Here is a 13347-nt window from a genome sequence, read left to right on the forward strand (position 1 = left end):
GCCCAGACCAGTCACAACCCAGGGAATGCAGGTAACATGTAGGAGGAATTGCCGGAACAAGAAAACATTTTTTTTTAAGTTTTATTTATTTATTTTGAGAGACAGAGAGAGGGTGAGTGCGAGCGGGGGAGGGGCAGAGAGGGAGGGAGAGAGAGAGGGAGAGAGAAGGAGAGAGTGGGAGACAGAGAATCCCAAGCAGACTCCACACTCAGCACAGAGCCCAACCTGGGGCTCAATGTCAAGAACTGTGAGATCATGACCTGAGCCGAAATCTAGAGTCGTCCGCTTAACTGCCAGAGCCGCCCAGGTGCCCCTGAAACATGAAGACATTTTAAAGAGAAATCGTAGAGAACAGGGAAAAATGCCAGAAAACCCAACCTGTATACATTATTTGGATTTTTCAGAAGGTAGAGTCTGACCCATCACCTGAAAATTCCTGAACCAGCATTTTAAACACAGACAGAAAGCTCCTGTCACCAGGAATCAAGGTTCAAGGAGGATAATAGGTTCAAGGAGGATAGTTTACTCCAAATTACCTTCATGTCCCAGCTACTGATGTTTAGCAGAGTTTGAACTTAACTCATCATTTGAAAAAGTCTCTGGCAGTCCTTGAGGGCACATTGTCGCCCATGAGTCTATGTTAAATCGGCTCACAGCTGTTTGAAAAAGCTGCCATTAATGTTGGAGGAGGCCTCTTATTCAATGGAAGAAATCTCCTGAAGTGCCACTGTGAAGAAAAGAAGCTGTTCATCCAAGGAAGGGAGACCTGGGGTCACGCACATGGGGGACGTTGAGCGACCATGAACCAATTGTATAACAGAGGCATTAAACGAGCTGGTATAGGCCTTTGAAGAATATGAGAAGACACTGAGTGAAAAACGGTAACAAAGAAGCATGATTCAGATTTGTAAAATAATAATGTGTATATTTATATCATTCACATCTCTGTCTATTTCTATATTCATGGCTGTCTATTAATAGTGGCTAATTTGGGGTGGAAGAATTCTGGCGGTTTCTTTTCTCCTGTTTTATTACTCTTTTCTTAGAATGAGATGAGCTCTTCCTCCCCTGGACAGAAGAAGGGACCCGATCCCGGCCTGCATCATGGTTCCTTGTGGTCAGATGACGGAGCCCGTGTGATGCAGAAGGGGAGACAGCCCAGGTCGTCGAGGCAGAACAAGTGTGCTGCCTGATGAGACCTGATGAGAAGGACACACCCCCCGTCAGGAGGGCGCCAAGGTGAGAATCCGGGCTCTGACCGTGTGGAGGCTGGATGCCACCCTGCACCCCAGCACAGGTGCCTGGGAGGAAGTTGGGAACAGGGAAGGTTAAGGGGCCATTGCGAGTAGGGCAGCCCTGGCTAGAAATCCAGGCTCAGCCCATCGGCAGCTATGAAAGTTCTTCCGTGTCTGCGAAATCAGAGCAATACCTTCAACACCAGGCGGTCGTGGGGCTCGGATAATAACGCATTTGAAACACTTTCTGGAATGCTTGCCACACAGGCGGCGCCCAAATAGTGGGAGATTTTTCTTCTCGTGGCAAGAAAATAAAGAGGCAAAGGGGCGCAGCTAAGAAATGTGATTTTAGCATTTCTGGGAAAGCAGAGAGATAGAAATCGACTTAGTTTCCCTTCTCACTACATATCTAGAGCCTGACATTTTCCTGAATTTACCTCCAAGCGTGTGAAAACATTTCCTCCCCCGTTTGTTTTCATTGTAACCTCTACTTTTCCGTCGGTGACTCAGAGACGGGAAACGATGCGTTCACGAGAGCTCGCGGCTCTTCACCTTCTTCACTGAGGAATAATCTTCCCAAGTGTGGAGTTGGAGAAGCGGACCCCAGAAGGAAGGCAGTCCGAGCCGGGCCGTGCTTTCAGGGACGCTGCGTTTCCCACGCAGCGTTCCCAGCAAGGAAGTGAGCAGACACCGAGGAGAGGAGCGGCCGCGCGCCCCAGCAGCCAAGCGCACCCTAGAAGCCGCGCGCACCCCAGCAGCCCTGCACAACAACCCCCCCCAGCAGCCAGGCGCACCCCAGCAGCCCTGCACACCCAGCAGCCACGTGCACCCCAGCAGCTGAGGGCACCCCAGCAGCCGAGGGCACCCCAGCAGCCCTGTGCACCCCAGCAGCCGAGGGCACCCCAGCAGCCCTGCACACCCCAGCAGCCGAGGGCACCCCAGCAGCCGAGGGCACCCCAGCAGCCCTGTGCACCCCAGCAGCCGAGGGCACCCCAGCAGCCCTGCACACCCCAGCAGCCGAGGGCACCCCAGCAGCCAAGGGCACCCAGCAGCCCTGCACACCCCAGCAGCAGAGGGCACCCCAGCAGCCCTGCACACCCAGCAGCCACGTGCACCCCAGCAGCCGCGTGCACCCCAGCAGCCCCGCGCACCCCAGCCCAGCACACCCCAGCAGCTGCGTGCACCCCAGCAGCCCAGCACACCCCAGCAGCCGCGTGCACCCCAGCAGCCGCGCGCACCCCAGCAGCCGCGCGCACCCCAGCAGCCACGCGCACCCCAGCAGCCGAGCGCACCCCAGCAGCCCTGCGCACCCCAGCAGCCGAGCGGGGCCCCGCGGGGCTCCTGAGCCAGTTCAGCTCAGTCAAGCAGATGGCGCCCCACGTTGCCCAGCCTCAGGCAGTGGAAACATAAGCAAATAAAGAAAGCTCGGAATGTCCCCAGGAGAGAATTCAAACTGCATCCTCCTCTAAGTGCGCACAGAGAGCTTCAACGGAAAGCATTCGAATAAGGCGACAGACAGAAGAGCCTTCGCTAAGACTTAAGTCCTCTGCCTTCCTCACTACTCTGAAACCATTAAATAAGCACGACCTTCAGGCTCGGGCAGGAAGAGAGAAGGAGTCTGAAACGGGTTTAAGTCCTTCAGTAGCTTGTTTCTCGGGGTTTGGCTTGTTTGTCACACTTATTACAGCGCCGAGCCAGGGCAGGGTTTTAGAAGAAGCAAAACGTTCCTCCAAAGAAATCAGTCCAAGCGGAATTGCTAAAATAATACCCGTGACCAATGTAGTATCATCACTGAAATCAAAACAACCCCTCATTTTAGGCTCTTTTAACTCCAAGCACCAGAACAGGTCACAAAGCAGAAAGGAGATGCGAGAAATGCAAATACTAAACAAACAGAACCTATTTTTTTTTTTTTTTACATTCCAAACTAAAATAATAATACATTCTGAAAGACTTGAAGGGAAGTGGGACTCTCACCCTCCTTGTGAGAACAACCGTTCAGTCTTTTTAGAAAAGCAACTTGACACGCGTACAAAGACCTGAAACGTCTTCCTACCGCTCAATCTCGTAACCAACTTCTGGGAAACACTCTTAAGGACAAAATTAACTTTTAGACTATTCTCTCTGCATGAAGATATTCAGCAAGCATTATTTATAAACACCTAAAATTAGAAACTGCTTACATTTCCACATGTGGAAACAATTAAGTGAATTATGGCAAACCCATACAATTTAAGTATCACTGTAATAGGTTTATAGTGAGATGGCTACATTTTCAATATATTAAGAGCTAAAGGACCCCGAATCATATCTATGTATATATACATACACATATATAAATAATAATCACATTAAAATCAAGTATAGAAAAAAGTACTGGAAGCCAAGGACGCCTTACGAAAACACTAACAGTTATTTGTTATATACACATACAAACACACACACACATACACACATCCCACACTTAGACACGTCAGCCAACCTGGAGTCTGTTGGGATGGCCTCACTACTGCTTTAGCATTTTCTTCCTTAGGAAGACAGTGAGTAGGCGAGCTCCAAGATCTTTGACAGACAGAACAGTCTCTGATTCTAATACAGGAAATGTATGTCCTCACAAATCAGGTTTTCCGGTCATTTCAGTGGGGTCTCCTCAATAGTGATTAAGGAGATCCTTCTCTCTTCCTCAGCTCCCATGTACAGAGAGGGCTCTCAAAGGGGCATGGTCAACTGGATGGAAAGAAAAAGAAAACTTAAGGGTTGGTGGAGAGTAACACGGACTAACGTGCAGCTAGCTAGTGAATTTTGTCTCTGGACCAGTATTTTCGGTCGGTAGAGCACAGAATGCCTGGGGCCAGTAGTGGTGGCCCTGGAGGAAAGGGACACGGATGTAGTCCCAGGGGGAAACGAGTGAGGTATGTTCTGCTCTTGGAACATTCAGATTCTGCGTGCCCCGTGAGGGTGAATGAATTTAGCAGAAATCTCCAAAAGGGCAGCGACTACCTTGTGGAAGCCTGAGGCTTCCACTTAGGGCTTAGTCCTGACAAACAAGGATAAATTTAGTTTTTGGATTCCTGCGCGTTAGACTGGCCCAAGGCCCAAAACAAAACAGGAGAGAAAGTGTTCTAGACTGAATTTAACTGTCTCTGGGACCATCTGTAACTAAAATACTCCTCAATTAAAAAAATGATCCCCATCGAATGGTTTTGCAGAGAAGCCTATTAAAATTAGCTTATGTTAAAATTTTATGGACCAGTCCTCTGTCCAATATCCCTGTACCGTACATGATGTCCATTAAAACAAACCAAGCTCCGAAGGAGTCATAAATCATACTCAAGGTTTTCATTACGTCCTCTAATAAATAACACCGAGCCTTTCTCCAAAGTCTAATTTTAGGATGATAAAAACTTAGGTCTATAGAAAATTGAGGCTTCTGAGTTTATATTTAATAGTTGATTCTGAGTAGCTTATAAGAGCAAAACACATTCTGAAGAGCTTTTCTGTCCAATCCAAGGAAACCAAGACTCCGAGATAAACACCGATGGATACCCTAGGTACCTTTTTACGAGAAAAGAACAAAGATAGAAGGAAATTCAATTAGATATTCTCTAAGGCCTTTTGTAGCAGTAACGACTACAAGATTAAAATGTCCAGAGTTAAACATGAGATTTTCTGAGTAGTAACCAGCGCAGTGAGGATCAGCACACTGAACGTTTCACACACATTATCTCAGTCGCCGTCACAAAAGCCCACCATGGAAGGTATTATTATCCCTATTTTATAGATGAGGAAACGGGGATTTAGCTAGCCTAAGCAGTTAGACTATGCAAAGGTCAAAGAGTGAATAAATGTCTAAAATCCAAACTCGTGCCCTGAGCGATATTGTGCTGCTTTGACACAGCTGAGGTAGCTGGACTGCACATGAACTTGGGCCTTCATAGCACCATTCCATATTTCAATTCATGGTCCCACTTCTGACACTGGGGAGATCATGAGTTTTGAGCTACTGCCCCACCAGTCGGTCCTGCCCAGCCCTCAGGAACACCCTCACTTCCAGAACAATGCCTGCCATTTCTACACCCCAATCCAGCTCTCTCACGGTCACAGGGTACGGGGGGCCCTGACTTCACGGCGTTTGGGCAGTCCGAGGAGCTAGCTGGTGGGTTGCAATTCCAGCAACCAAGAATGTGTGAACTATTTTACTAGGTACTCTGTGGAAAATGCATTGTGAAATTATGTTCCACCTCTGGAAGTTTCCCCAAGATCCAGTATCATGAAACCAAAAACTGAAATGAAATGGGGGAACACTAATCTTCCCATTCAGGAAACATGGACATTTCTGCTTTAAATAAGAATATTCCAATTAATAATGAAGCCTTTTCAAATACAGAATGAAAGCAAGATGGATGTTGAACGCAAATTGTTGCTTCTTCATCACCACTCTTGTTGTGGCAGATCGGTGGCCATCGGTCCAGTAATCTACCTGTGACGGTGGAAATAGGAGGGAGCAGTTAGCCCCTCAGGTCTCTCCAAGTGGGGAAACGGCCCGGGACCAGCCCTGGGCCTGCTGAAGCAGGCGCGAGTTCGATGCAGCACCAGCTGGCACCAAAAACGAGAAAAGAGCTTTATTCAGCGTATAAACCACCTCCTACTCTAGTCCCACTGTCACCAAGGCAACGTGGTCAGGACTGCGGTCTTCCAGTGCCTCCTTCTCCCCTTCCCACATGGGCCGTGACAAAGCTGGGTGGCCAAACCAGCCATGGAGAAGCTCTGCAGAGAGACGCTGGGTTTAACTCCCCACTTCCTAACTGCATGACCTTGGCCTCGTCATCTCAGCCTCAGTATCCTCGTCTGTGTAATGGAGGTAATAATCCCCTCCTTCCAGGAATCGTGGGACGCTGACCTGCGCCAATGTATAGAAAGAAAGCGCCAAGCTCAGGCCCGCATGAAGCAGCTCCTTGGTACTGGCGGCCCGGGCGTGTCTCCTCCTCCCTCAGCTGCTTTACCCACGACCCCAAACCATCCACCATCTTTTCTTACTAGCCTTTCCACTCTGCAGTTCCCCTAATCCATTTCTCCTGTTTGTTTTAGTAAGATTCCTCGTGTGAACATTTGTTTTTTCTGACCCCACACACTCCAGGATGAGGTGAGGTGACTTGTAAGACCCCCAAAGTCCACTCACAAGTTTTAGTTAAATGATTCGGTCCTCATTCCTCTCCTCAAGTAAGATAGTTCAAAACCATTGGTTCTGAAGCTCTCTTCAAAACGATGGGCGATACCAGTGAGTTATCTATATAAACTGCATGGAAGGAGTAAGTTGGACGTACGATATGCGACTTGCTTTTACACCGTGGAAGAGAAACAAAAACCAATATTGACAAGATTAAGACCACAGTCATCTTGGTGCCCTTGGAATGTCACAGCATTTCCCTGGAGCCTTGCAATAAGAAGCTAAGGACACACACACACACACACACACACACACACATATATACAAGATATATATATATATATATATATATATATATATATATATATATATATAAGATAGATATACATATATATATAAGAGGAAGCAGATAATAGATGTGTCTGTATCCACCAGGAAGCAATTTGCAGGAGGCTGACTTCTGAACAGGGTGAGGTTGGGGACAACTTACTGGTGCGGACAGACAGGTGCTTAGGTCATCAGCAAATCATGGCGCCTAAATTTTTTTCATAAAACCTGACCTTTAATGTTTCAAAATAGGTAAAATAATAATAATAATAATAATAATAATAAAAAGCCTTTAAAATTAAGACTTGTGGCGGGGCACCTGGGTGGCTCAGTCAGTTAAGCATTTGACTCTTGATCTCAGCTCAGGTCTTGATCTCAAGGGTTGTGAGTTCGAGCCCTGTGTTGGGCTCTGCACTGGGCACGAAACCTACTTAAAAAATTACATTAAATTAAGACTTAGGGTAAAATGTAAAACTTCATCAAAAATTTCGTTAAATTTATTTTATAATTTAATATTTCCACTCTCAGTACCCATTGAGAGAGTGGTACAACTCTAATCTTTTCAGTATTTAGAAGCTCTAACCTTAAAGCAGGCTTCAGTTTGGCCAGACGACACATGGTCTGGGAATGGCCAGGCCAGGAAACTGTGAGGACACTAGTACTGAATCACCAGAGATAGCCAAGCACATTCTCTGGCATTGTTTTTCCAGTAAAGTTGGTAAGATCGCACAAATCTCTTCACGTATTCTGGCCTAGCCCACCTAGTCTGCCTGGGTCAACAGCTCATTAGGAGTCATGACTCTTTGCCATTACGCACAGGACAAAACATTGTCTGTAGCCAGGTAAACAGGGCCTGTAACCAACAGAGGTCACCAGCCTCAGACAAATGCCCAAACTGCCAGTCCTGGGGAAGTTCTGAGCATTAGATATGAAGTGAGAAAACCAAGAAGATGTGAAGTGATAGGGAACCAAAGCTTGAGGGCTATGTAACAAAACCACGTGGACATGGGATGCTCCTGTACACAATAGCTAACTTGGTGCAAATACAGGGGGTGCCGGGGGCGATACACTGGGAACTTATCTTGCACTGGCATGTATCATCCGGACTAGAATTCTCTTCGGGAAGGTAGAAATCATGACTCTACCAGTGGTCCACAACGTAAGTACAGAAAGGGAAGCACCAGTATTGACTCGGGTCTGGGTTTGACTCTTGACCGTCTGTGTGTCTGCATCAACCTGGCCATTGGCCTCCAGGAATTTCAGCTTGGTCTTCTGTCAATTGAATATGACAGATTCACTGGCCACGTAGAAGGGTGGTGGGAGAGTTCAGTGAGGTAAGGGATGAGCAAAGGCTCTGTCAAACCCAATTTTGTGGCTCAGAAAATGGGAAATGGGGACACTAGTCTACATGCTGTCAACCACAGTGCTTCTGATTCATAAGAACTGCCATAGCATTAATGCCCTGGGGTCCCTACCAGGGAGTTGAGCTTGGAAGAAGCCCTCCACTCGTTCTGTCAGGATCCATGGGGCTTATTTCAAGGTGGGTAGGTTCTGTGAGGGTCTGCTCAGAGGTGATAACTCCGGGCAAAATAAGCAAGTGGCCTTTTTCTTCTGTGTCTCAGACACCAGTAAATGGGCTCTTTTCTCTGGCGGGTTCCTCACTGTTGGTTAAGCACCCTTGACCCTTGAGTTCTTGGAGGCCCTGTTGTGGCCAACTCTTCTTTTCTGGTAAGAAGTGTGTGGAAGGTGGGAGATCAATAAGGCTGGATTTTAAATCTTTCATTTCTTTGATTTTCATAAAGTGATGTCAATGAACCCAGGCAATTTCCCCGACTGGATTCATGCATAATGGACCCGAAGAGGGACTTATTAGAAAACAAAAGCACTTAAATGCTTTCCTGACATGAATCATTTATTGAAGACAGAAATGCTGGCTGTGAGGGCCCAAAATAAGTTGACTTACAGTATCCTTGTTTCTAGATAGGTCTGAAATATGACCACAGAATAGTGAAGTACTCAGACAGGAACAATGCTTTTGGGGTCATTACAGACTGGCTATTCCTCGAAAAGTCTCATTAATAACAGCAGTGATAAAACATGAAGTAGGGCCTCCTCTCTCTCCCTTTCTGTTTCTCCTTTTGTCACAAAGCTCAGGAACAGAGGATGCTTCGTGAAAGCAGGTATGTTCTTTTCAACTTCTGTTCAGTAGAATCCAGGACAGATATTCTTGGACCCGTGCAAACATTCATTAATCCATTGATAACTCCATTCATGCATTAGGCTGTCCACAAAGCTACCCATTCATCCATTCAGTTAGAAATTCATTGATTCGTATTTATTGTTATAACTTTATACCACTGCATTAGACTTCTGAAGGTAAGCACAGGGGATTGTTACAGAACCCCTCTCTGTGTCTCATGTGGGTCAGCACTGTGCACAATAAACTAAAGCACTTACTGAGTAATATTTCCAGGCTCAGGAGGAACCTCCACCCCTTCCACTTTTTTTTTTAATTTAAAAAAACATTTTTTTTTAACGTTTATTTATTTTTGAGACAGAGAGAGACAGAGCATGAACGGGGGAGGGTCAGAGAGAGGGAGACACAGAATCTGAAACAGGCTCTAGGCTCCGAGCTGTCAGCACAGAGCCCGACGCGGGGCTCGAACTCACGGACCGCGAGATCATGACCTGAGCCGAAGTCAGCCGCTTGACCGACTGAGCCACCCAGGCGCCCCCACCCCTTCCACTTCTTACAGAATAAGTAGATACTCCATAAATGGTGACTCAATCGGAATCTCTAGACGACCTAATATAATTTAATCTTTATACCAATAACTCTGAATCGTCAAAAGCAAAGTGCAAAAGCGAAAGCAGGAACTGATAAAGTCCTAGGTTTCTTTCCCATTAAATTAAGCACAGGTCAGATGACCCAACAATTTATTCTCCTTGCAAAAGCCATGCAGATAACCCCCCATGATTGCTCCCTAACCCATCACATTGCGTGTAACAAGCACAGAATTCTCTTTTACAAATGCTAAAATTGCATGAGGCAATATATCAAACTGACATGAAAATAACTCAAAATGAAAGCAAATTACCTACTTGAACTCCAGTAGGGGAGCTCAGATGTTGGTTGGGGACCAGAGCGGACTGGTTTTGTTTTGTTTTTTTAAACAAAAACTCTTCTATTAAAATGCAAATCTGATAAAAGTAAAGGAAACTATATGCTCTATGCAAGTCACTAAGCCATAGTCATGGATATTTTTAAAGATAATTCTCCTCCACTATAACAGTCATTCATATTCATTATATAAAAATTTGTCAAGTTCTAAAATGTAGAAATTTTAGCACCTAAAACTGTCACTGACATTTTGGTTTATTTTCTTTCAGTCTTTGGTGAATGCATAGGCTTTTTTCCTTTTTTTTTTTTTTCTTTGTTAGGTAGAACTTACCATAAAAAAGCAGACGCCTTTTTTGTTTTTAAATATGTTGAACTCTTAGGTTAAATCAGTTTTATATGCCCTTTTGTTAAGCTTTAGTGAGATCATTTTCAATGTGTCCAAATATCACAGTATAACTCTTCTAGTACTTATACTGGGCATATCATAATTATTTCCTTACTGCCTCATCGTTGTATATTTAGACTTCTTTTTGCCTTTTTAATAATAAAGCCATGATTAATAATTTCAGGCATAACTTTTCTTCTGAACCTTGAGTTAGGTCTTTAGAACATATAGGATATCTGGGTTCAAGGAATAAAAGTTTAAGGTATCTGGCAAATATTGCCAAATCATTTTCCAAAAGTTTTGTGGTTACTTATGTTCTTAGCAGCAAAATACAAAAATACCCATTTTATCACATTTATGTCAACACTAAAAATTCTCATCTAAAAACAACAAAAACCAGACTCACTCTTCATACATTAAAAGTGTGTCGCATTGTTTTAATTTTTGGAGTGACAAGTAAAGCTGGATATTCTTTAACATTTATTAAACTATGGCTTTTTCTTCATGACTTGCCTTTTAATTTATTGCCCATTTATCTCTTGCATATTGATTTTCAAGAGCTTTTCATCTATTAAGTAGAATAACATCTTCCTATTCCATTTAGAATGACCATTTTTCTAGTTTGCTTTTATTTTTAGCTCGTTGGGGCTTTAAATTATTGTGAAGAACAGTGATTTCTTTCATAAAGTTTAAACTTAGAAAGTTTTTCCTTCTACCCTCACTTTTCAAACGGCACAAAACACATGTCACTGTTTTTCCAGAATTATTTTATTTTTTATTTTTTAATGCTTATTAGAATTTTTATTTAAATATTATGGTCTAGAATTAATTTTATTTTTAACTGGTTAATCTATATCTGACATTTATTTTGGGCTATGATAGTCCGTGAAGATCTAAGTGGATCTCTTTCCAAATATTTAACCAGTTGTATCCAAGGCATTTATTGAAAGACCCTTCCTATTCCATTAACTCATACTATAATTTCATCTATTAAATACCAATAAAAAGAGACTGCAGGGGTCAATACTCCGACTACTCATTTTCTAGATGAAACATTGGCCATCGAGACAGTCAGGTGACTGGCCCCATCACGTCACTGGGGGGTAGGGACAAAGCCCTGAGTGTTCTTTCTTCCTGGTCCTGCCACCAGATGCTATTTTCCTCTCTCAGACGCAGCAACTGTTACTGAGTCACAGACCAGCCTTTTCCAATCACTAGTTAAAAATCCATAGGAAATCAGGAAGCTGTACCTTGGAACTACACTCATGCCGACATAACCTCAGCTGGGAGTGAGGGGAACCAAGGTGAATGCAGAAGCCACTGCCTGGGCCTTCCTTTGCCCATCCAAAGACCCAAGAAGTATTCTCACTACCCGTAAGGGCACTGCCAGTTCTGATATACTTAGCTACCTATACGATGGATTCTGTGGAAGGAAGAAAAAACAAAAGCAGAGAGGTAAATTGTTTAGATTTGTAAAGGGACACACTACCATTAGAGATTAGGGAATGGAAACCCTAGCACAGCAGGGAGCTTAGGTCGTGGTCTTAACTGGTGCATCTCCAGAACCCACATCAGGAATGCATCCAGGAATAGAGGGGACAGTAAAGCCTCGCAAGGCCTCTGGGCCACTTCCTGCTGAAGGACTGACAGCCTAGGACACAGTACTAATGGGAGACCAGAGACACAAGTAAACCGCAAGGCATCCTGGGGCACAGGGAACGCACAGAACATCCTGGGACGCAGAACCGCAGGGTATCCTGGGACACAGGCAAACCACAGGGCATCCGGGAAACAGGGAAAACTGAAGGGAGTCATGGGCAACAGCCAGTGAGAGTTTGGGTCGCCCGAGGATGGGCGAATCCTCTTTCCAACCCAGGCACTTGTTTGATTAATTGTTATTTTTGGTAATAGTAAACTAAAGTTCCATACTGACTTCCCAAATTTGAGGAATTCCTTAGGAAACTCCATGGGTTCTTTGTGCCCTAGTTAAAACAGACTTTAATTTTACCTCTGTTTTTTAGGTTACGAGCTCCTTCAGTGTCAGAGACCAAATATATCCTAAGCGGATTAGAAATAATTTCGAATTACAAATAAATAAGTAGAAAATAATTTAAAAATATTAAGAGGAAGCACCAGCAATTTTGTTTCTTCTAAACATTCTTCTCTGAGTAAATAATTAAATTGTAACAGTAAGACTGATGAGGCACAGGGAAAAAAACAATGAGAATGTATATTTAGTGACAAAAGACGTTTACAATATGCAAAGTCAACAAAAACATGGCCGGCACAGGAGCTAACTTTTGTGAGACAAGAAAAGTGTTATCTCTATATGATAAGCCATCAAATGTTTTTTAATATCTGAAAAAAAAATTTTTTTTGAGAGAGAGAAGAGAGAGTTTGAGCAGGGGAGAGAAGGGTGGAGGGGGGGAGAGAGAGAGAGAGACAGAGAGAGAGGGAGGGAGAGAAAGAGAGAATCCCAAGCAGGCTCTGCACTCAGCCCAGAGCTGGACTCGACCACACCACCCTGGGATCATGACCTGAGCTGAAGTCAAGAGTAGGTCACTCCATCGACTGAGTGATCCGGGCACACCAATTTCTGAAATATTTTAAATATACAAAACGTCCGAAATGTTTTACCTCATTGATATTTAGTCACATTTGATTTTTTTTTAAGGAAATAACATAGTATAGATACTGAAACCACTTCCCCAATCTGAGGTTGAAATTCGTGTTTTCTTCTATGTGTCTATTCTTCTACTGGATATATCTGTATTCACAAACAATACATAATTTTTGAGTTGTAAAGAGGTGTGAAAATAATATTTGAATCCTTTTGTGATTTCCTTTCTACACTCACACTATTTTTTTTGAAATTTTATGCATGTAGTTTTGTCGTTTTAAGTGCAGAAAAGTATTCTTTTCTGTGACTACACCAAATATTAATGTATTATCACACTGATGAACACTTAGGGTATTTCCACTTTTTTTCTCTATTCTAGACGACGTGTTAATGACCACTGGAGTTGGAATTGCTGCATTATTCGGACAGCGCCCCTCCAGCTTTCCCAGATATCAACAAATGGCTTGTAAAAATGGTTGGACAATTAACACT

General features: G+C 44.1%; 1 protein-coding gene across 4 annotated transcripts in view; it reads right to left on the bottom strand.

The window, feature by feature from the left end:
- AGPAT4 (1-acylglycerol-3-phosphate O-acyltransferase 4) overlaps positions 1 to 13347 on the bottom strand; it is a 126606-nt gene that overhangs the window by 94387 nt on the left and 18872 nt on the right. Inside the window, exon 2 of one of the 4 annotated variants that reach the window (XM_030316742.1) lies at positions 3718 to 3962. The exons of 2 other annotated variants lie outside the window; for them this stretch is intronic. Coding sequence is in view for 1 of the 2 variants with exons in the window: in XM_030316740.1 (XP_030172600.1) it covers positions 537 to 542 (6 nt within the window). In the remaining variant the exon portion in view is untranslated. Of the gene's footprint in view, positions 1 to 536; positions 714 to 3717; positions 3963 to 13347 lie in introns of those variants that run through there. One more of the 4 variants, XM_030316740.1, reaches the window with a different exon arrangement.

This window comes from Lynx canadensis, chromosome B2 (assembly GCF_007474595.2).
Source record: "Lynx canadensis isolate LIC74 chromosome B2, mLynCan4.pri.v2, whole genome shotgun sequence".
NCBI lineage: Eukaryota > Metazoa > Chordata > Mammalia > Carnivora > Felidae > Lynx > Lynx canadensis.